The 24,638-nt window shown below is 47.3% G+C and overlaps 1 protein-coding gene across 2 annotated transcripts in view; it reads left to right on the forward strand.

Annotated features, from left to right (window-relative positions):
- The window catches only part of VASP (vasodilator stimulated phosphoprotein), an 863,870-nt gene extending 841,331 nt beyond the window's left edge, over window positions 1-22,539 (forward strand). For both annotated transcript variants that reach the window (XM_086938366.1, XM_086938368.1), the window contains one exon: window positions 22,001-22,539. In XM_086938366.1, the coding sequence (XP_086794492.1) occupies window positions 22,001-22,038 (38 nt within the window). In that variant the 3' untranslated portion in view covers window positions 22,039-22,539. The remainder of the gene's footprint in view (window positions 1-22,000) is intronic.
- Window positions 22,540-24,638: the final 2,099 nt, after the last annotated feature.

Consider the following 24,638-nt stretch of genomic DNA (forward strand, 5'->3'; position numbering starts at 1 on the left):
CAGCAGGAGGTCACAGTCATGCTGCAAAAAGGGGCAATAGAGCTTGTGCCCTTGCAGGAAAGAGGCTCGGGAGTTTACTCCCTGTACTTCCTGATTCCAAAGAAGGACGGATCCCTCAGGCCCATCCTGGATCTCAGGCCCCTCAACTTTTACATCCTGTCCGAGCATTTCCACATGCTAACACTGCAGCAAGTTCTCCCACTGCTTCAACAGGGAGACTTTCTGGCAACTCTGGACCTGAAGGATGCGTACTTCCACATTCTGCTACATCCTTCACACAGAAAATACCTCAGGTTCACCATCCAAAACCAGCACTACCAATTCAAGGTTTTGCCTTTCGAGGTCACCACGGCACCCAGGGTATTCACAAAGTGCCTGGCGACGGTGGCGGCACATCTACGACGTCACAACATCCACGTCTATCCCTATCTGGACGACTGGCTCATCCAAGCGAAGTCAGCCCAACAGTGTGCCGACCACGTCTCCCAAACCATTCACCTCCTGCACGATCTGGGATTCTCACTGAATTACCCAAAGTCCCACCTCCAGCCCGCCCATGTACGGCAGTCTCTGGGTGCGACCATAGACACTCTGGCGGCCACAGCCCAGCCAAATTCAGTGAGAGTCGGCAGCATTCAATCGCTGATCCAAAAATTCAGACCTCAACACTTGCTTCCAGCAAGGGTGTTCATGCAGTTGATAGGCATGATGGCCTCCTGCATCTCCATTGTCCCGCACGCCAGACTACATATGCGTCCGCTTCAGGAGTGCTTAGCACGTCAATGGACTCAGGCTCACAACCAGTTAAAAGACCTAGTGTTGGTGAGCGGTCGGGCATACAACTCTCTGCATTGGTGGAATCCACGAAATCCTTTGCAAGGGTTGACCGTTCCAGGAGCCTGTGCCAGAGATTATCCTGACCACGGACGCGCCTCTCCAGGGATGGGGAGCGCATGTACTCCAATACACTGTGCAGGGACTGTGGACGCAGCAACAGGGGAAGATGCACATCAATGTTCTAGAACGGATGGCGATCTTCATGGCACTGAAGGCTTTCAAAGTACATCTATGCAACAAGGTCGTGTTGATTCGGATGGACAACATGACGGCAATGTACTACATTCAAAAGCAGGGAGGCACACACTCTCCGCAGCTGTCTCATCTGGCTCAGAGCATGTGGAAGTGGGCCATTCAGAGGAACATCTTCCTCATGGCAGAGCACTCCCCGGGCAAGGACAATCAGATGGCGGACCTGCTCAGCAGGCACAGCCACCAGATGTACGCGTGGGAGATACATCCATCAGTACTCCAGCCGTACTTCCAAAGGTGGGGTCATCCAGAGATAGACCTGTTCGCCACAAAAGAGAACGCAAAATGCCAAAGCTTCGCCGCCAGGTTCCCACACCCACAGTCGCAGGGCAATGCGATATGGATGAACTGGTCAGGCAAGTTTGCGTACGCTTTTCCCCCAGCACCTCTGATACCGCTGGTGGCACGCAAGCTCAGGCAGCACTCGATGACTCTCATCCTGGTTGCTCCAACGTGGGCTCGCCAACCATAGTACACCACGTTTCTAGAACTGTCCGTGGTACCGCATCAAAGGATACATCTCACACCCAGCCTTCTGACGCAGAGCCATGGCGACATTCAGCATCCAGATCCGCAACAGCTCAATCTGGCGATCTGGCTCCTGAAGTCCTAGAGTTTGGCTACCTAAACTTACCTCCCGACTGCATGGACATCATTCGGGAGGCGAGGAAGCCCACTACTAGAGCCTGCTATGCGGCAAAATGAAAGCGGTTTGTCATTTATTGTGCGAACCACAGCATTAACCCACTGAATGCTTCTATTCAGAACATCATCTGTTACCTTTTCCATCTGTACAAGTGTAATCTGGCCTATACTTCCATTCGCATTCATCTGTCTGCAATGGCCGCCTATCTCCAAAATAGACAGCACCTTTCACTCTTCAAGGTGCCTGCCATCAAGGCTTTTTTGGAAGGCCTCAAACGAGTCATTCCACCACGGAGTGGAACCTCAATGTGGTTCTTACCAGGCTGATGGGTCCTCCCTTTGAACCACTGCATTCCTGCGAGATTCAGTTCTTGACGTGGAAAGTGGCTTTCCTTGTAGCAATTACATCGCTACGGAGGGTTAGTGAAGTGCAAGCCCTCACAATCCAAGAGCCTTTCTTCCAAGTTCATTCAAACAGGGTAGTGCTCCGCACTAACCCTAAATTTCTACCCAAGGTTGTGTCTCAGTTCCACATCAACCAAACCATTGAGTTGCCGGTGTTCTTTCAAAATCCAGAGTCTCTGGCGGAGCGGGTGCTCCATACCCTTGACGTTAAACGGGCCCTAATGTATTACATTGAAAGGACCAAGGATTTTAGAAAAACTAAGCAACTCTTTGTCACCTTTGCACCGCACCACAAAGGTAACCCTATTTCCAAGGCTGGTATTGCTAGATGGATCGTTAAATGTATTCAGATCTGCTATCTAAAAGCAAAACGCACTCTTACCATTCCGCCAAGAGCCCACTCCACCAGGAAGTTGGGGGCCTCTATGGCATTCCTTGGAAACATTCCTTTGGAAGACATATGTAGATCAGCCACTTGGTCTACCACACATACATTTACTAAGCATTACTGTGTTGATGTGCACTCCAAACAGCAGGCAGCTGTAGGGCAGGCTGTTCTCAAGACACTTTTTCAAACTGCTGCAGCTGGCACGGGCGGCCGCCGCTAATGGAGGGACTGCTATTTATTCTATGCACAGATATGAATTCAGCAGCCCACATGCCTCGAACCGAATATGCTACTTACCAGTATGCATCTGTTCTTGGCATGTAGGGCTGCTGACATTCATATCGCCCGCCCTCCTCCCCGGCGCCTGTAGCAGCTGCAGTATTCACATATACTTATAGCATGGTCATCATTCACTGAGTTTCACTCCATCTTGGCCACAATGGCTAAAAACAATCTGGGGATGGAGTCGATGCCCATGCGCACTGTAGTCCAGGGGAGGAGCCACCTATCTCGTGATACTTCGAAGACTCTTCCAGGACAACAATGTGCAATCATCCGGACCCAACACTAGGCGACGATCTATGCACAGATATGAATGTAAGCAGCCCTACATGCCAAGAACAGATGCATACTGGTAAGTAGCATATTCGTTATTGCCATATCCGAAGAGGCAGAGGACTGGCTAGGCACCTTTACTGATACGGGACCTCGGAACACCTCTTCATCGATGACCTTACCAAAACTAAGGGGCCCCTTCCGCCGCCGGAGGGAGCGACGATCGTCTGGGGCCCGGATGCTGTCTTCACCTGCGGTAGGATCCCACACAGATTTGATACTTAGCGGACAACGGGATGCCATGCAGGCGGTGGCGGAGATCAGCGGTTCTTTGGTGGCTGAAAACGCATCCAACTCCAGTCAGCGAGACCTGTCCAGCGACGACGAACAAGTGTATGGCCTACAGAACTCACAGGACTCGACTGAGCAGCCGGACGTCACTCCGACAGCTGACACTATCCTATGATCATTGCAGGATCCTATCCTTGATTGGACTGTGGTCTGAGGTATTGTGGGTAATGTATAGACTTATGCAGTTGTTAACGATGTCATGTGTGATGGTCGCTGCTGTGTTTCCGAGTACCACAAGAAATGGGTGAGTGGCATCGTGATATAAGGGGGTAGGGTGGAACCTGATTTAGTGCTTTGTCGCTGCCGCGCAGGCATCGATACACATTGTTTGCCTGGCGGGAGCTCCTGCACTGGGATACTCAGTTTGCTTTCTTTATACTGTATTATGCCTTAAGACTGAGAGCCTCTGAAACACTGGACACATACATTGTAAGGTATTTGTGCGTACTACATAGCGCATCCCCCCGGGTCAATTTTGACTATTAGCTCTATTGTGAGTTTGGATGATTGCTAGTTGAACCATCGCCCTTTTGGAATTTTTCTCATGTCTATATCATTGTTTGGTTTTATTATGAGATATCCTTTAATGTATGCTGCACAATTCAAAATACCACGAGTCACTATGCTGGAGAAGTTGCACATTGCCGAGACATTTACGTGCATATGTTTGTTGGGCTGCTGCAGGGGCATGACTACCTAATACATTGTAAATACTATGTCTGCACTTAAAATTTGTACATGGAATGTGCGGGGCATGCATACACCGTCACGTAGGTACCAGATATACTCGTACCTTTACTGACATCACATAAAAATAGCTCTTTTGCAAGAGGCACACCTGGCCAAATCAGAAATCCAATTCTTGCACCGCCGCTGGCGCGGCCAACTATATTACACTGGGTATTCAGCCTATGCACGGGGCGTGCTGATCTGGGACCGGCCGGGGATCCCACTTAAAATCGCACATTCATTGGCAGACACGGAGTGCAGTTTTTTGACGATATGTCGCTTGTCCTGGCGCCATGGCATGATATACCTATGTTTTTGGCGGGAGACTACAACAGCGTACTTGACGTCTCATTGGACCGCTCCTTTCCACCCCTTCCGGGCACGAACACACATAGGCACTGGCTAATAGGCAAGACAGTGGCACCTCAGAGATATTTGGAGACGCCGTTATCCCCATGACAAGGTGTATTCCTACTACTCCGGTGCTCATGATCTGCATGTACGATTAGACCGATACATGCTTTGGGAAGAGCTGCTCCCACATATTTTCTCAGTTTATTATTTGGGCAGGACACACTCAGATCATAATCCGCATGTACTAGAAGTATCATGGGAAAACCCCCAACCGCCAATCCCAACTTAGCAACTACAGCCGGAAATACTTTTAGATGCACCCTTCCGGGGCCTACTAGCCACGATATTTTGAAGAGAACACAGGCGCTATTTTGAAGAGATCACAGGCCCAGCCACGACGCCTCCGATTGAATGGGACGCGTTCCAGGTAGTGGTTAGGGGTGCATTCCTGTGTGCACAAGCGGGCATGCGGAGACAGCTAGAGACTGAACTCCCACACCTTGAAAATCATCTGCTCCAAAGGGATGGAGAGGCACTAGAAGGCGACGTTGGTTCCTTGGCGTGAAATAGAGGGGATCATTCCAGACTGCTGGACCGGCTCCGTAATTTGAACTATGCAGCACTCTCAGCGCGCACCCACCATACGGGAGATAAATCTGGCTAGTTGCTGTCGTGGCTGATACGACAGGATGCAATTACCACACCCTGATGTCTATACAAACCGCGCCCGGCAACATAGTACATACCCAGAGGGACATACACAATGCCTTTGTGGAGCACTACTCCACGATGTACAGGTCTTACTTGCTAGCTACAGACGAAGACATACAAGAGTTTCTTTCTACCCTGATGCTGCCGCAACTGGCGGAGCGTCAGCAAGAGGACCTGTGCACTCCTTTGCTGCTGGAAGAAATATAAGATAGTATTTTCTCCCTACCAAATGGCAAATCTCCGGGTCCGGATGGACTTCCGGCTGAATTTTATAAAGCCTACTCGGATATATTAATACCGGAATTGGTGCGGATATACACGGCGGCCCTAGAAGATTCGACCCTCCCACATACCCAAAATTAGGCGACGCTGATCTCACTCTTGAAACATGGCAGCGACCCTGCAGTCCTTCGCTCTTACCGCTCGCTGGCTCTGCTGAACACAGACTACAAAATACTAGCCTCTGCCCTAGTTAAGCGAATAGCCCCGTTTGTACCGGATCTGGTCCATGGCGATCAAAATAGATTTATCCCAACCAGGAGCACCTCTCTTAACATCCATAGATTATTTAGGGTTCAGAAATATACTGCGACGAATTGCCCCCGATCTGGGTGCTTAGTGCTTGACCTAGAGAAGGCCTTTGATTAGTTGGAGTGGCCCTATCTTGCAGCAGTTCTGCGTAAATATGAACTAGGAGACGGGTAGCTGCAACTAGTATAATTACTGTACCAGCGACCTACAGTACGAGCCTGCAAAGGTAGGCTTATCTCTGACACTATAAGGGTTAGACGTGGAACTAGGCAGGGATGCCCTTTGTCCCCATTGCTTTTCTCCCTTGCCATGGAACCTCTAGCAGCTCTGCTTCGGGAGAACGGCGCAGACTGGGGTATCCCCTTGGATGATGGTCTCCATACGGTGTCTCTGTATGCTGATGACCTGTTGCTGTACATAAGGGACTTGCATGCTATCCCGCCAGCCATATCCGCGATATTCCATGGTTTCGAGAAAGTGTCAGACCTTAAGGTAAACTGGGCTAAATCGGGCGCCTATTTATTCCACGAGGATGTGGTTGCGACAGACCTAGTCATCAATGGGACTGTGCTTGCCGGGTACCCGACCACGTTCAGATACTTGGGCATATATGTTTACAGACTCCCAACGAACATACTGGAAGGCAACCTGGTGCGCGCCATCTCCTCTGTAAAGGCACAGATAAAATTCTTGAAGACCCTACCGCTCCATGTGATGAGCCGTATTACTTTAACCAAGATGATAGTCTTACCAAGATTGTTGCATTATTTTGCAAACCTTCCGGTGTATGTCGCGGTACGACTGTTTCGGGAGCTGGAGGGATTGGTCAGAGGTCTAATCTGGAATGCAGGGCGTCCGAGAATAGCACTGCAGAAACTGTATGTGCCACCGGAACATCGGGGCTTAGCAGTTCCTCATTTAGAATTGTATTACTTAGCTGCGCAGCTTCAATGGGTCGCTAAATGGCTGAGTGGCAAGAACCTGACGGATACTGTGACTGAGTCATCATCCTGTACACAGACTCAAATATATAATTTATTTCATCCGCTGGCAGCATTTCCCCACCCGACACAGATACATATGGAGTTGGCCCATAGATGCTACAGGAGGAGCCTTCAACTTACGAAAGGCATAACCCCTTATGCCCTATTACTGCCACTTATTGGGACACCCAAAGGTAGATATCTTGTATCTGACGTAGTGCTGACGCCCTGGACTGAAGCAGGAGTGGCGACACTTGGAGACCTGTATGCAGCAGAGCTCTGCTGCCTTTTGCAACCCTGACGGCGGATACTGGTTTGCGGTGGATCAATTCCTCTTGCATGCAGCCATCATGCGGACGCTAACAATAAAATGGGGAGACTTAACAGTTGAGCCGCCAACATATCAGTTGTTGCAGTATCTACGTTTAATGGGGGAGGGATCACGTGTGGTCCACTGGCTGGTACAGGCCCTGCATACGCACGTGTTGCGGTCGCCACAGAGACTCCATGCACGTTGGACGGAGGACAGAGGCCGATCCTGGACTGATAAGGACTGGGAACGGGTCTTAGCCGGCACCACACATATACCACGCAATTCACGTTTTAAACTCATACAAACATTCATATTGCATAGAGCGTATCTCTCGCCAGACAAGATCAACAAATACTTTAAGATCACCTCCTCTGGTTGTCCGCGATGCCATCTGCTAGACGCTGACCTATTACACATGCTGTGGTCCTGCCCCCTGCTGCTTTCTTACTGGCACACGATAACGGAAACACTCACAAGCAGTACTAACACCGAGGTACTGAACACATGGGAAGTACGCATTTTAGGATTTTACAAACGGACAAAAGCTAACAAAGTAAGCTCTAGGTTTCGTGACTTAGGTCTAATAACGGTGAAACGGTTGATAACCAAGAGATGGATACATAAAGACCCTCCGGAGATACCCCAATAGTTAAAATCCTTAGGGACCTGGGCACAGACGAGAGACACTGCCCAACGGCAAAACTCTGGGGCTCGATGGGTACACAGAGGAATTTTACAAGGCATATTCCGAATTATTTAGCCCATATCTATTAGAAATGTATGATGAAGCATATCATACCAAAATCCTTCCCACAACTTTACGTGAAGCGCTAATAGTTGCATCACTAAAACCAGAAAAAAACGGAGATAGCTGAGTCCTGCAGACCACTCTACTTAATAAACACAGATGCAAAAATATTAGCTAAGATAATTGTGACTAGACTACAGCCGTTTATGATGGCTATTGTACTACCGGATCAATCAGGATTTATACCATCCCACTCCACGACACATAATCTGCGTACGATATTCGCCCTACTACATCAACTGAACCCAGAATTGGAGGCTGTGGCAGTGCTTTAAGACGCGGCCAAGGCCTTTGATTCAGTTGAATTGATTTACCTTTTTACCATTCTTCCGCGAATCGGTCTCCCACCCATGTTTATAAATTGGATCAAACTCCTTTACATGGACCCCACTGCCTGCATAAAACTCAATAGACCAAATCGAGTGCAATAAGGATACAGAGAGGAACACGACAAGGCTGCCCGCTGTCACCTCTGCCATTTGCGATTGCTCGAGAACCCTTGGCTTGTAAACTATGCCAGAAATATGCATATACAGCTTTACGATTTAATTTACGTCCTATTGGCACATCGTTATATGCAGATGATATGGTACTATATATTAGAGACCCCAACGTAAACCTATCACCGATAATTAGACAATACATAAAATTCGGACGTCAATCCGGTCTGCAGATAAATTGGTCTAATTCCCCAGTGATACCACTGACAGAAAACACGAAATCACCACAAATGGATTTGCCACTGGTTTGGCAGGATGAACCCATAAAATATCTAGGTATCTGGATCCACCACGACTCTGATCTGGTGATTCGAAGCAACTATGGCACGGTGATTGACAAGCTAGAAACACAAATAGACCGGTGGATTACTTACACTGCCTTTATCCCTAGTGAATAGGATATCTCTGGTAAAAATGGTGGTCCTGCCTATACTACTATACCTATTCACCAACATTCCCATACCTCCGCCGACTCCCATCTTCGACCGCATACTTTCCAATTTGAACAAACTAATATGGGCTGGCAAGCAAGTAAGGATAAGTCTGCACACAATGAAAGTACAATACGCCTCTGGTGGCTTCACGGTCCCGGATCTCTACCTATATTATTTATGCGCCAAAACGCATCCTACTGGTTTCATCCAGTACAATATCTGCCACACCTTACCGTAGAAGATGGCGATGCCCACCCCCTTAAGTTAGCACATATCTTACCACATCAGTGGCCCCATTTGACCAAAAACTCAAAATGAACACAGTACGCACCACATCCTTGGCGTGGAAACGTATTAGCCAGCTTACAGACAAAACTCCATTATATGCACCAAATCTACCTCTGGGCAGTATGAGCTTAGTGGAACAGATAGGGATTACAGTGATGGGTGTCATATACCCAACGGAACGTAAGCAACCAGACAGTCCTGTTCAAATTTTCTTACCATAGATTGCATGCAGTATTTCAGGAACTCTACCCCACGTTCCCAAAGGAACCCCCCACATTAGAGATGCTAAAATTATTAATAACCGCCCTAAACAATACCCACATAGTGGCGAGACTCTACAGGGCCCTGCTGAGGGAAATTGGCGCTAACACGCAAAAAGCACACGACAAATGTATTCTGTTGCTGGATACGCTGCGGACTGTGGGGGAATGGCAAACCTGCTGCTCACTTACTGAACTTCTCACACCCAAAGGGAATTTACATATAATAACTTTTAAATATTTGCACCGAACTTACCACACTCCATCCCACTTACACAAGCATGGCTTGCGTGTAGATGCAAAATATAAACGCTGCAAGACATACCAGGCCGATTTTGTACACCTAGCGTGGTATTGTGGTAACATGCAACTCTACTGGGAGCAGGTGGTCCAACTACTAAGTGTGATCCTGAATTGTAAATTAGATTGCACGCCACAATTATGCCTGTTGGGTCATATAACACATTTGAAATCTGCCAAGAAAAAGCCAGCCGCCATAATGTTACTCTTAGCAAAACGTACAGTAGCCATGCATTGGGATAGCAGGAGGGCACCTACCATAGCTCGTTGGATACTGGACTCCATCTACTGTAAAGACATTTTTCTAATATATGCAGAGGAGCAGCCCACAGCTGCCAAACCTTCTGTTTTCTGGGAACCTCTTACCACCTTACTTACGTGAACACCCAGAACTCCTTAACACTGATGCCTAACTGCTGTATATGTTAATGTTATGTGACATTGCTGTGATGTATCATTGCTGTGCTAAATATTACCAAGTGCTGTGCTATATATAATTATTGTCTGAATGATTTATAATGCAAGGTAGACTTGATATTGTATGCAAACGTGGTTTGTTACATTTAAGAAAAATCTTATAAATAAACTTTAAAAAAAAATGTTGGCTGGCTCTGACCATAGGTGCTTGAGACCAAGATTTCGGAGATAGCTTCTTACGTAGCTTGAACACAGGTTGTGGATTGTAGGGGACACTTCAAGCACTGCTCTCAGAAAGGACTGTCCGTGGCTGTTGCGGTGTAAGCATAGCCAGTACAGACCCGGAGCGAGAGCGAAGAGCTTGGTGATAGGAACCATAGCCCTTTCCAGGTACAGAGGGAAAAGTGGTGTGCATGGCTCAGGTGTAATAGTGATCAGAGAAATGCATTTTCCAACATTTGGAGTTGCTTACTGTTGTGGTACCCCCACAGTTCTGCAAAGTAGCTTGCTACTGCAACTGCTTTTTGTTTCTATATTTGGAGCATGATCCTCAGTGAGCGGCAGCTAATTTTGTTCTTGAGCCTCAGAATTTTGTTGGTGAACTGTTGTAGGGTTTATCAACATGAGCATGTCAAAACACTTATTTTTTAAAGAAATCCCCAGCTAGTCGTTGTGCTTGACTATTGCAAGTACCTTGCCAGTGATTCTTGGTGATTTTGTCAGCAGTGGAGAAAGTCCAAGTGGCATGTCTTTTGTATATTAATGATAAGGTGTTGTTGGCTATAATAGCTGTCAAAGCTGCCCAGCCTCCTATGCAGCATATTTTTTGTGCAGGATAGTATTACTACGTCATTCGCAAACAGGAGAGCTTCGGTGCATCTGTGACCCCCTCAAGTAGAAATTTCTCTGAGTCGTTCAAAAAGAGGAAGAATAGCAGCAGGGCAAGGACACATTACTGACGTACCCCTGAGCAGATGTCACAATAAGGACTGCATTCTCCTCCGCTTCCATAGCGAATGCAGGCACACATGTCCTTGTGCAGGGGGTTGATGGCTTGCAGTAGGCTTTTCCAACTCCTCCTTTCTTGAGCGTTTCCATTAGTTTGGTTCTATTAACCAGGTCAAAGACGGTTTGAGATCGGTAAAGCATAAATAGAGCTGGTGCTTGAACATCTTTGTATATTTAATACATAAAATAAATAGTTTTCTGGCTTGATCAATGTTAATAATGCCCTTGCGGAACTCTGCCTGGGAGTCTATGAGGTCTGTGTTCTTCTCTGTCCAGGCATGCAGTCTATTCAAAAGGACACTCTCGTAGATTTTCCCTCTACTATCCAGGCGCGATATTGTTCTGTAGTTACATCGTAGCAGCCCGCTTTCTTCTTTGTGGGAAAGGACTATGATGACAGAGTACCAGAAACGTGTAACATTGATTGATCGCAGTACCACGCTGAATATTTTAGACAAGGCTACAGACCAGGCCTTGTGGTCTAAACAAAACATGTCGACTGGTACACAGTCTGGACTAGGAGCTTTGTTGGCCTTCTTGAACAGAATTGCACTTCCTATGTCTGGGTGCAGAACGGTAACTTGCTCCATTGGCAGGGGAGTACTTCAATTGAGCAGTATTCATGTACAATCGCCACTGACATATATGGTCTTGTAATAGTCTACCCAGGATTGTACTCTAATGTAGTTTTCATGGGACCCTAAACATTTCCTAAATAGTTTAGCAATTTTAGTCCATAAGGATTTGCTGTCCTTATCTTCTGCTGCCTTGATCAGATCTTGCCACACTTCTCACTGGTAGGTCAGTTTCTTACACCTGAGTAATGCTTTGTATTCTCTCCTTGTAGCCCTAAAAATGTGTTCTTCACCTTGGGAGTGGTAGCCCATTTGAGCTTGTTCTTTCCTCCTCTGCACTCTGTGTCATATCAACTTTTGTCTGGTTTCCCAGCTATTGATCCTTGGTATCCATGGTTCAGAGAAGTGGCATGTGAGCTCCTTTAAAAGTTTGTTATAATTTGTTAGTATTGACTTGTGCTTGTCACTATCCATGGTGCAGGTCAAGGAGTGTTCCAGGCAAGCCTTTGATGGAATCTCATGGTACAAGTCGTTCTCTCTGTTCCATTTTACAGCTCGTCTGATCATTCTCTGCTCGATCAGGACAGCGCACTTGAAGCATAGAGGGTTGTGCTCAATCTCTGGTCATTGGGTTACTTTCATGTTCAGCACCTAATTCCAGCTATCTTTTGGAAAGAGAATGTAGCCGATCAGGCTAAATCCTATACTGGTCCGAAATGTGGGCACTACAGGGCTATCTGAGACTGTATGGCGCTTTAAGAAGGTTAGCTATGATTTGTTGAGAACGTCTCTGAATACCCTCCCTTTATTGCACCTACTGAGGATAAGAAAGTTGCCAGGTTCTGGTGATGGGATGCCCCAAATGTTCTCCTGCCTACTTTTCTCTGTGTCCCATAAATCTTCCAGTGGATAGGTGTTTAAATCTCCGCAGACAAGGAGGTAATACCTGCCTTTGTTAAGGGCCTTGTTCTTTATGCCTAGAACAATTGTTTTTAGGGCTACAAGTTGATCCTCATACTTATTGCATTTGCTAGGATTGAGGATGTGCAGTTAAGTACAATGGTTCCTCTGCTCTTTGACCAATATTATGTGCAGCCTGTACAGTGGAGATGAGGCTCATGATAGTTCTGTTGCTGTGCAGCTAATTTTGTTGAGATCAAGGTGGTTCGGCCCCCAATAGCTCTACCTCTACTTAGTTTACTGGCCTCAATGGCAAACAACTTAAAATCTTTTTTTTTTGTTGTTTGCTGCCCATGTCTCCTGAAAACTGCATATCTCCTTTTTACTCATAAATTCTATCCAGTTAATGTCCTCCAGGTTTGGTTGAAGTCCAGCTATGTTCCATGACATTTTAATCTCTCCTACCCCAGGTTGGGTACTATAGCACTCCATGGGGTTACAGACACAGCCAGGAGACGGAGCTTTCTCTCAGTTAAAAGCGTGTAGACAAAGTTGTACCAGTTCTTGGCCAGAGTTTTGCAGGGCTACTATTAGCAGTTGGTATCCATTGCCAATTGGCTTACTCTATTCTGGGAGCAGGCCTAGTGTCTGTCCTGTCTGATGGTGGCTTTCCTAACGGCAGTTGATCTCCACTTGGTCACTGTTGGGGTTTTAGTGTTGCTTTGCATGCCTGGCAGGAGTTAATAGTTGCCTTTGGGCCTTCTTGGAGGGCCCTTTGGTTCTTGCATCTTTCGCAGCCCACTGGACACCGCAAGTGATTCTTTTGATGGTGTCAGCTGGCCTTGCTCTTCTCCTTTGAGGGAGCATGCCCAGTCCCATCACGTGTATATTGTCGCTAATCAACTTTGGGGTGACTGATGTGTCGAACTCTTCTACACTGTATGTGCCTTCTCTCATTGCCTCAATGTTTCTGGGTTCCGACTGCCCAGATTTACTAGTTTTATATCCTTTGATAATTTTGTGGAAAGTCCAGGGGTTTGCCCGGAACATCTTCAGTAGACGCATGCAGTTCAATGGATCTGGACGGTCAGGGTCTGGGAATAGATTGATGAAGGTGAATTGTGTTGCTGCGTAGGCAGTGTCTCTAACAATGGGAGCAAAATAACCTTGGGATGATAGCTCAGGCACTCTCGATATTTGTACATTGGGAGAGAGGAAGGCTCTTGCACAAGAATTTAATAGCACTGGGCTCAGAGGAGATGCATTTCTGAGTTCCCCCACTGTAGGGCCTAGGGTCCCTTTGTCCTTCACAGTTGGGGCAGATGTAACTTGCACAGCAATGACACTTGTGCTCATGCCTGGTGAAGAGCAGCTGTTTTCACTGGCATATTTTCTCCTTTAGTGCATGCTTTTGGGCTATTTTGATTTTCTTAACCTTCTTTTTCCTTAAAAATCTGTTAAAAAAACCAACAACAAAAAACTTTCTTTTTCCTCCTTGGTGCCAACTTCTGGTGCAAGGTGTTCCCCACATCTTCTTGCGCCATCATTAGGGGGTGGACGGTTTGTCCAGGCAGTTTCCTACATATTGGGAATAGTTGCTTTTTCTCGCGGTCTTCAGCTGGTTCTGTGAACAGAACATTTAAATTGTAGCTCTGGTTATGATTCTTAGTTTAGGTCCCTGCCTCTTCATGTTAGGTCTACCCATCAATCTGGTCCCTTTTTGCCTTTTTTTTGGCCCACCACTACTTGGCTGTGCACTGGCTTATTAGTTGCTGCTTTGCATGTTGCTAGGTCAGGTGTCTGGCTCATGGGGCTAGTCTTCTTCACAGCTTACAGTGGTAATTTGAAATCTACTTGAAAGTTTGCTTTGCCTTTGGCGTCCGTACATCTTGTGATGGCACTTCTTGGGTGGGCTTGGGTGCTTTGTCTGATAGTGTTGTGGTTTGAATGTCCTGTACTACAGGATTCAGGGCTTAAATGCCCCTTACTCTTTTTGGCACCTGTCGTTAGATTTGGACTCTGCCTCCCAGACCTCCTGCTGATGCTCCATCTCCTCTGGTTCAAGGGTTTCTTCAAGCATTGGCAGAGCAGGGGCAGGGGTATTTGATCTGTTAGGTCTAGGTAGCTTGGCCAGCCTGGTGCTTTCACTAATACATGTTTGACTTAATAGTTAAAGCTTGTGCCACTTCATGCCCATGGCTTCCAATATAAGCATGAGTAGATTGGTGTTGTGAGTGTTGTCATTGACAATGTTCTTGAGTAGTGCTAGTACTAAATTCAGGACCCGTCCCAATGAGAGCAGGGCACTGGGGAGTATGAGTCCTTGATCTGGCTGCTGAGGAGGTTTTGTGTTATAAGGTTCTCTACACAGGTGGTGCCTGGGCCCAAGGGCTAAGGCGATATGAAAGTAATGTCCAGCATTTCATTGATGGACATATTAAAGGATAAAGTTTTGCCCATCTTTGCTTGTAGATTGATTCTTGGTTGGTTGATATTTTGGTCAATATATGGATAGGTATGCCTGGCACTGTGTAATCGTTGGAGATTAGTTTTGGCTGGCTACTAGCGAGGAGTCAAAGTAGCAATCATGTTTGTTTTTGCTTTGCAAGCGCCTTTCCTGCAGATAAAAGGCCAAAACCACACGTGCTTCCAGGCGCCCCGAAACGGACCCACGGACCCTTCTCCTGCCACACCTGCAGCTTCACCTGCGACAGAACCATCAAACCTCCAAAGACTGGTACCGACCACCTCCGCTGCATACTCCTCAACACCCGCTCCGCACGCAAACACGCCGTCGAGCTCTGGGATCTGCTCGACACCTCCGCCCCAGACGTGGCCTTCCTGACCGAGACCTGGTGGAACGACTCCTCGGCGCCCGACATCGCCATAGCCATCCCGGACGGCTACAAGATCATCCGCGGGGACTGCGCCAACGGAATCGGAGGAGGAATAGCCATCGTCCACAAGTCCACCCTCGAGGTCGCCACCCAAGCTGACGACACCCTCAACACCGCCGAGCACCTGCACTTCCGGATCCACACCGACCCCAACACCACCCTCAGAGGAACGCTCATCTACAGACCCTCCCAGACCCCGGGCTCAGTTCAGCGACTCCATCGCCGACCACGCCAGCACCCACACACTCGCTTCCACGGACTACATCCTCCTCAGGGACCTGAACTTCCACCTCGAGATCAACGACGATGCCAACTCCGCCACCCTGATCGACAACCTCAGCAACTTCGGCCTCGGACAACTCGTCACCGCACCCACGCCGCCGGCCACACGCTTGACCTCATCTTCTCCACAGGCTCCCACGTCGCCTTCGACCACACCACCGAACTCCACTGGACCGACCACCGCTGCATCCATTTCACCTTCAAGAACCCAACCACGCACCACCGCACTCAACAGCTGCCTTGCCGCTGCTGGAGCAAAGTCACCGTAGACCAGCTGATCACCTCCCTCGCCAAGAACCCACCCACAGACCCCACCAAACCAGACGCCGCATCCCTCAACCTCAGACAGTGGATCGACGACTGTGCCAACACCCTCGATCCGCTCAAGAAACCCTCCAACAGCCACGCCAACATGAGCCACCTGGTTCACCAATGAGCTCCAGGCCTCCAAACGCGCATGCCGGAAACTGGAGAAGACATGGCTCCACGAACGCACACCGGACAACCATTCAGCCCACAAGGACGCCACCCGCAGACACCACCACCTCATCAGATTAACCAAAAGATCCTCCTTCAAAGTCTGCTTGGATAACAACGCACATGACAGCAAAGAGCTCTTCAGCATCGTAAAGGAACTCTCCAACCCCAGCGCCAACGCCAACGACATCCCACCCTCACAAGAACTGTGCGACTCACTAGTCATCTTCCACCAGAAGATCGCTGACATCAACAACAGCTTCAACACCACGACCACCCCGACTACCCCAGACTCCACCACCCCTGTGAACACCACCAGCGTCAACCGCCTGACCTCCTGGTCCAACGTCAACGACAACGAGACATGCAAGGTCATGAACTCCATCCACTCAGGATCTCCGTCTGACCCGTGCCCACACCCCGTATTCAATAAAGCAGACGCTGCCATCGCACCCCAACTACGGAAGGTCATCAACATCTCCTTCGAAACAGCGACATTCCCGGAAAGCTGGAAACACGGCGAAATCAACTCCCTCCTCAAGAAGCCCAAAGCGGACCCCAAGGACCTCAAGAACTTTCGGCCCGTCTCCCTGCTCCCGTTCCCGGCAAAGGTCATCGAGAAAATCGTCAACATGCAACTGGCCCGCCACCTGGAAGACAACAACATCTTGGACCCGTCCTAGTTGGGATTCAGACGAAACCACAGCACTGAGACAGCCCTCATCGCTGCCACTGACGACATCAGGCGCCAACTAGACAACGGCGAAACATCAGCCCTCATCCTCCTGGACCTGTCAACCGTCTTCGACACGGTCTGCCATCACACTCTAAAGACACGCCTCCTAGAAGCCGAAATCCAAGAGAAGGCTCTTGACTGGACCACGTCCTTCCTCTCCAGAAGAACCCAGAGTGTCCGCCTCCCACCCTTCCGATCGGAAGCCACCGACATCATCTGCGGCGTCCCCCAGGGCTCATCCCTCAGCCCAACGCTGTTCAACGTCTACATTGCCCCCCTCGCACAAGTAGCCCGCCATCACGACCTCAACATCATCTCCTACGCCGAAGACACCCAGCTCATCCTATCCCTAATCAAGGAGCCATGCACTGCCAAAACCAACCTCCAAGAGGGAATGAAGGCCGTCACCAACTGGATGAGGAGCAGCCGTCTGAAGCTGAACTCGGACAAGACGGAGGTCCTCGGCATCGGACCCCCCCCTCAGCCTGGAACAACTCCTGGTGGCCGACCACACTGGGAACAGCACCAACACCCACCGACCATGCACACAATCTAGGATTCATCCTGGACTCCTCCCTCTCCATGTCGAAGCAGGTCAACGCCATCTCCTCCTCCTGCTGCAACACCCTCCGCATGCTCCGCAGGATCTACAAGTGGATCCCCACTGAAACAAGAAGAACTGTGACACAGGTCCTCGTCAGCAGCAGACTGGACTACCGCGACGCAATCTACGCAGGAATCCCAGCCAAACACATACGACAACTACAACGCATTCAAAACGCCTCCGCCCAACTGATCATCAACGTCCCCTGCCACAGCCACATCACCCCCCACCTGAGAGACCTACACTGGCTCCCCGTCGACAAGAGGATCACCTTCAAGCTCCTCACCCACGCACACAAAGCTCTCCACAACGCCGGACCAGCCTACCTGAACAGCAGACTCCGCTTCCACACCCCCACCTCCACTCTGCCAGGCTCGCCCTCGCAGCTGTCCCCGGCATCCAACGAACGACCTCCAGCGGCAGATCCTTCTCCTACCTCGCCGCCAAGACCTAGAACACCCTCCCTATCCACATACGGCGGACCCAAGACCTTCTCGCCTTCAGAAGGCTCCTCAAGACCTGGCTCTTAAAGCAGTAGCAGCATCCCCTCCCCCATAGGGCTTGCTAGTTTTCTACATGGATTAGCGTATGTTTTAGCTCTGATAGTTTTTGGCACTTAAGCCTTCATTTGATCTATAACTTTTTCACTGGAAATGGAAATGCCTTGTCTATCCGAGGCCTGCGCCAAGGACCTATAAGTAGGACTGGGCATTGGCGTGGTTCTTGCCTCTTCTGAAAGCCCAGGGGAGCTAGAAGGGGTGGGTCCGGAAGCTCCTGGGGTTGACATAGATGGAGCCCTGCTTAGTTTATGGTGGAGTGGGGACTTCCAATCTCCGTCTCTTCTGATGAGGATGTAATAGAACTGTGTTTGGTCCTATTTGGGTTCCCTACTTGATCAGTACTTCGTCTTTATCGTTTGAGAGCTCGGAATCCCCCTGCAGTTTTCATTGCTGCCCTCGTGAGCCGTAGTAATCCTTTCCCACGATCCTTTTTCTTGTTGCATTATGGCTATAGCTAATTTGTGTTCCTTGGAAGGTCAGGTGAAAGTATGTGATTAATCTCTTGGGGTTCCTATGCATGGCATGGGATTTTGAGTTTCTTGCTGGACTTTAAACTTGGCTGTCTGAGCACACACTGGAACAGCTGAGGTGACCAGGCCATGTGGAATGGTGGAAGTTTATTGCATGGTGATGCGGGGTTTGCAGCGAGGGAAGAGGTCTGTCCATTCTACAGTTGACTATTCTGGAGCTGGTACTTGAACTGCTCCTTTGTGTTTGGGCTGTTAGAGTTCTTCAATCTCACTGGCATCAGCTTGTAATACAAGCAAAGAGATTTATGGGGATTAGAGTACGCTATCAGGCTTTTGTAATTCTTATCTTGGCCAGATTTGGTGATGGTTAAGTGCAATCAGCCGAAACAGAAGATTCAAGCACAGTCAAATTCAAGGGCAATCAGATAGTGATGGGATCAGACGTAACAGCATATTAGCAGCTACCTCCACCAAGCCCCAAACTGTAACGGGCCGCCAGCCGAACAGGTAGGTTATGTTCGCCACACGAGTACCCCTCCACCGGTTGTACCCAGAAGTAGGTAAATTAGTATGTGAGCAAGCTGCTGGGTGAGGTATATCTGCAAACTTGATTCACACGGAAGTCTAGGCTGGTGTGCAATGTCAAAGCAGCTTCTGGTACAGTTACTGGATAACTAGGGCTGCAAAGCCCTTTGGAGTTCTCCGCTACTTTATCGAGGCTCGTATAAGAACCAACCAAGCCCTCGGATGACCAGGTAACCGAGTGGGAAGCGGTAGCTCTTCGCGGCCCCTCGCAGCTCTGCAGGGACCCTGAAGCACCCAGGACCTCCACTACTCATCTCCGTGGGTAGCCTTGGCTCCTTGGATTACCTCAAATTGCCTCAGGTGGTTTGGTTCTGCTGCTCCTCACAACCCCTCCTCCTCACAGAGCTCACCCTTAAGGCTTGGAGGCCTCCTGCTTTCTTATCAACCCTGCAATGTGGGAGCGTCAATTAATGGCAGCAGGCCATCCAGTAATAAGGGAGCTGGGGTCAGGTCAGGCTAAAGCGCACCCTGCTCCTTTACACGGGGTGCTGGAAGGTGCCAAATTCTACCAGGGTTAGCACTCGGCCGTCGGCCAGGGAATACCAGTCTTTGCCACCATGGTGGGAGGAGGATGAGAAGGTGAGCTATGGTAGGGTCAAAAACAGGAACAAGCAATGGCGGAGGGGCCGACCTCCGCCAGTGCTGCTGATACTGCGGGCTGCCAGTATCTCGCTGCTGGTCGCAGTTGTCACTGCTGGCGCCAGCCGCTGAGCACAAATGCCCCCCCATCTGATGGAGGTTGGGCGCCTCATTCTACAGGGAGAAGGCGTGAGGCTTGCCAAGCCACGCTGTACGAGGATCAGCAGGGAGAAACAACTCCACCCCTCATACTTGCCATGCTGCCATATTTATATTGATCGCACCAAAGAACATCGGATGGATGATCTGCTATTCGTTGGTTTCTTTGGGTGGAGAAGCGCAAGGCAGTACACAAACAGACCACCGCTGTCGTGGTAGTGCTTGATATTTGTTAGGCTGGTACATGGATGTCAGTACACACGTTCCCAGCGCACTACTACCTCGACAGTCTGGCACGCCGAGAGGGGCTATTTGTCTGCTCTGTCCTGCAGGACTTTCTGTTCTGAGCCAATTCACAGACACACCACTTAAGGTAAGTTATTTGTTCACAGATAAGGAATCTGCTGTTAGAGGTATCCATCAGAAGAACAAGTTCTTGATAATGATCTTTCTGGTGGATACTCTAACTGCAGATTCCTCACAGGCCATCCCACCTCCCCATTCTGTGAACTGGATTATTTTTCCATCTAATAAGTTCCCAGTTAAGAGATCTGACATAGGTCATGCCATACCAGTATGCCAAACAGGCTCGGTTTTCTGAGAGCACAGAAGCAACTGACGTCGGAGTGCATGGGTGGTGCTTATATACGGCTCTGCTGGTAACTTCCAGAGAAGAACAATGCCGGCGTGAAGCCGCACAAAGGCCACCTACCGGCACTCAGAAGTACTGCTTAGAAATTTTACGGATTCAGGCTGACACCTGTAGAATATTCACAAGGTGAGTAATCTGTGGTTAGCTAGAGTATTCAACAGAAAGATTGTTACCGAAGGTAAGTCACTGTTCATCTTAGCTCCTTTGCTAGACTTGATAATTAGCTGACAGATATGGAACACAGCCCAGTATGCCTGACTCCACACCCTTGGAGTGGCAGGCAATCAAACCAATGGCAGCACACTGTGTCCACACACAGTGTAACTCTAAATACAGGATCCTGTAACATCACCAGTAACCATGCAGTCAATCGTTTTGCAAGCATGCCTGGTAAAGAAGAATGCCAAGGATAGACAGACCAGTTTCAGTTCAGGGCTGCTGGAGCTGGCGTGTTAAGAAGTGTGTTGAAAAAGGAAGCGGTCAAAGAACTGAGGAGCGCAAGATGGTTTGCAACTTAAGCACAGTCATGCCCTGTAATTATTAGCCATTATTGGTATGTTGTGGCTATCTTTGGTATTAAAGTATCCATCAATTGCATAATGGTGGCCATGTTTGTCATATTTTGGAAATACTTGACATTATGGTGAGAACCCAGGGCCTGTAATGGTGCATAGGCATGTGACGCAGAATAAGTCCATACAAGGCAATTATAAAGGTGATGAAAACGACACGCTGAAATGTAGACCAAATAAGGTTGCTAAAAAAGAAAACTTTGTTGCAAGAATAATATTTGTTTCAAAACATTACAAATGTTTTTTTGGGTGAATGTAAGTATGTTTACTAAAGCTATTTGAGAGCAAATTGTGAAGAGCTGATATTTGGAGATTAAATATATTTTGTAAATGCAGCCCTTTTAACTGATAGTTTAATGATAATTCATGCTGTAATAGCTCAAAGTATTGCTGATGCTATTTCCTTGATGCCGGGGCCATGGCTGAAATTGGGGGTTATCATAATGTAGATTTATTTAATATTGAGAAACTATATGTTAAATTACTGCTCGCAACCCAATCTGATGCATTGAGGTAGTCCTTTCTGATAATCTTGAATGAATTGGACATTAACATAATCCTGTGTTATGTGGTCATTTTTGTCAAACTAATACTATTTGTTGGTAGCTCAGGATATTTTTCATTGAGCTTAAGTAGTTTTAATGGAAAATATCTAAGACTCCTTATGTTCTAAGATATTCAGAAATAGAGTTAAATGTTTCATCCTGCATGTTCTTACTGTCACTTTGCTCTATTCGATTACCCGTCTTGGATCTTTAATGCTGTGGTCTGTCTGGATGCCTACCCACCTAAGTGTAACAAAATATGTAAGCTTCCTTCTGACTATTTTGTCATTTACATTTGGTGTGTCTCAAATTAACATTTTGGTTTCCCCTATCAACAGCCTTCGTCCAGGAGCTCAGGAAAAAGGGTTCCCCGTAAGAGTCACTGGAGTCCTCTCACCGCCAGCGTTTTCAGAGACATCCCTCTACGCCATGAAGCCTCATTCTCTGGAAATTTGAAGACTATTTAAAAAAATGTTCTTTTACGGTTTCAATAATGCAAACGCTGAATAGAAATTGATATGAAATTTCAAGGTTGGAGGGCTAGGGGAAAAGGGAAGACCAATGGTGAACCATTATGGGCAGAAGCTCCAAAATTAAGAAAAGAGAAAAAATTGGCAGAAAGCACAGGCAAAGTAACGAGAGGGACAAGAATCTTACAGTTGCCATTGCTTTGTAAATTTTCTGCCACATGCAAAAAGTGTGTCCTCTTTCCATACTCCTCGCCATGATGCCAGAAGGGCAGTTTAGACGCATGAATTAGATTTGGGGAGGGTTGGACACCGGCCGAGTGCCAAAGATTCAGAGATTATAAATCCTAACATCTTAAGTTGTGGCTAGTTTTACTGTTGCCCTATATATAAAAGTTCAGTCCCAGTGATTATTGCTTAGATCGTGTTTGTACTATAATTACACAGAAAGCCCCTAATATAATAATTTCAATTTGCCATTTACACACGAAATCTCAGCATACCACACTCTTGAAGAGCCATTTTTCCTATGGGCATAAATGAGCAAACATATTGGTTGTTGGAAAGGTATCACCTTTCGTTTATTTAAATTGCTTTTTTATCAACCTACTCTATAAACTGAGCAAATTCAAGAAAATTACGGTATGGTTGTTTAAAGCAGTCAAAAATCTAGAATCCTGTGGAACCTGACTTTTCAACGAAGAAGGTTAAGATGTTTGTCTCTTTGTATAAATATTCCCACAACCCACTGCCATTCTGTCCCGTAATCCCTCCCCTCTGTTCAGATAATGTGATGGCGCTGTGTTTTGGTCCTGAGCCTACAGGAATAGCTACACAGAAAACTAAGCTATGAGGTAGTCTCACAGTTGTTTACTCTGTCTTTGCAGAATGGAGATTTCTGGAGGAACACTCCCTCCTTTCTTCCCTGCCCCATCTTCCCGTTGCAATTGAAAATAGCTTTACAAATGTGTGATATGCATGGAATTCGGGTTTGGCATTGATGTCAGTAGTTTAAGCCTAAGGGGAAATCCCTGGAAACAAACTATATCAGTCCTCAAACCACTCTCATTCTTTCTCCCCAGACACTGATTAGTCGCCTTCTAATCCCAATATATTCAGACTAAAATTTAGCGCTTACAATGTTTTTATTTATCAGTACAAAACGTTCTTTATCATAGCATTTAACATTTCGGAGATATTCCCGAAAGAGTACACATAAAAAGATGTAGTTTAAGCATTTAATTTCATTTCATATCCGCAGAAAAAACCTCCTGCTACATGTGCACGTTAAAAAGAAGACATAAACTAAAACATCACATCAAATTATGAACCACTATAGTTACTCCCTCTCACTAACTCAATTAGATACTATTGTTTATCCTTAATTTGATCCAACAGCCTTATATATTTTATATGGGACACTCAATACAGGAATTTCCCATGTATCTACAGCTTCCCAGGCTTTTTTTGGATTCCTTTTTGGCATAGGCGTCAACACGTTTCGGTGGGTTAAACCATTAGATGTGGTTCCACCTTCTTCAGGACACTGTTTCACAAGGGGTCACTTTCCTTCAATTCAAGTGATAAATTCTTAAAGCATCGAATGATGGCTTATAAGGTAGAAACATCCACGTGGGTCTTGTGGTAGGGATGATATTCCCATAAAAACGTTTTACTTATCTTTTTTTTTTAAACAGAGGTGCCAGTATATTTTCTTCTATTTGTGCAGGAAGCGGTTGTTCATACCATCTTATATTTTATCGTCCCCATATACCTCGTATTTTAGTGATAAATGATTAATAGGCGTTATCCAGGTAGATATAGTGGCACACATTTTAGTCTGCATATATTGGGAATAGAAGGTGACTAAATAGTCTGGGGAGAAAGAATGAGAGAGTGGTGTGAGGACTGATACAGTTTGTTTCCAGGGATTTCCCCTTAGGCTTAAATTGTCGTGAGTACCCTGTTCCCTGGAACTAGTGGGGTCATCTCTCTTTCCTCTAATTGATGTCAGAAGACTGCTGCTCAGCTATGTCATCGAGTTCAAGTCTGTATTTTGAACTTCGGAAACATGGCATGTGTAGTGGTCTTTACCTTTATTAAGGATTTCCCTTTGAGACCCAAACGTTCTTCTCCTAGGAAGACCAAACTAAGGTTAAATGGGATAAAGTCTCAGAAGGAGTAGTCTTAGTTAGCTGACAATTTGGTGAGTAATGCTATGATCCCACTTTGTCTAGGGATTCTAGGGCACAGTATAGTTTTCTTTGATGGTCTTTCACAGAACACCGAAGTGCAATACTTACATTCTACTTTGTAATTCGAAGAGCTACACATGCTTGAGGGGGATACTTTCTAAATGAGATCCTGATAAGCAACACAGAACATCTCATCACTTTTCCCCTTTATAGCAATATGTGGTGTTTGCTATAGTCTCACGTGACTGTATTTGTACAATAGCTGACCCCACTGTTGTACCTATGCATATACTTTTAAAACGGAGTAACGTGAA

Source organism: Lissotriton vulgaris, chromosome 9 (genome assembly GCF_964263255.1).
Source record: "Lissotriton vulgaris chromosome 9, aLisVul1.2, whole genome shotgun sequence".
Taxonomy (NCBI): Eukaryota; Metazoa; Chordata; class Amphibia; order Caudata; family Salamandridae; genus Lissotriton; species Lissotriton vulgaris.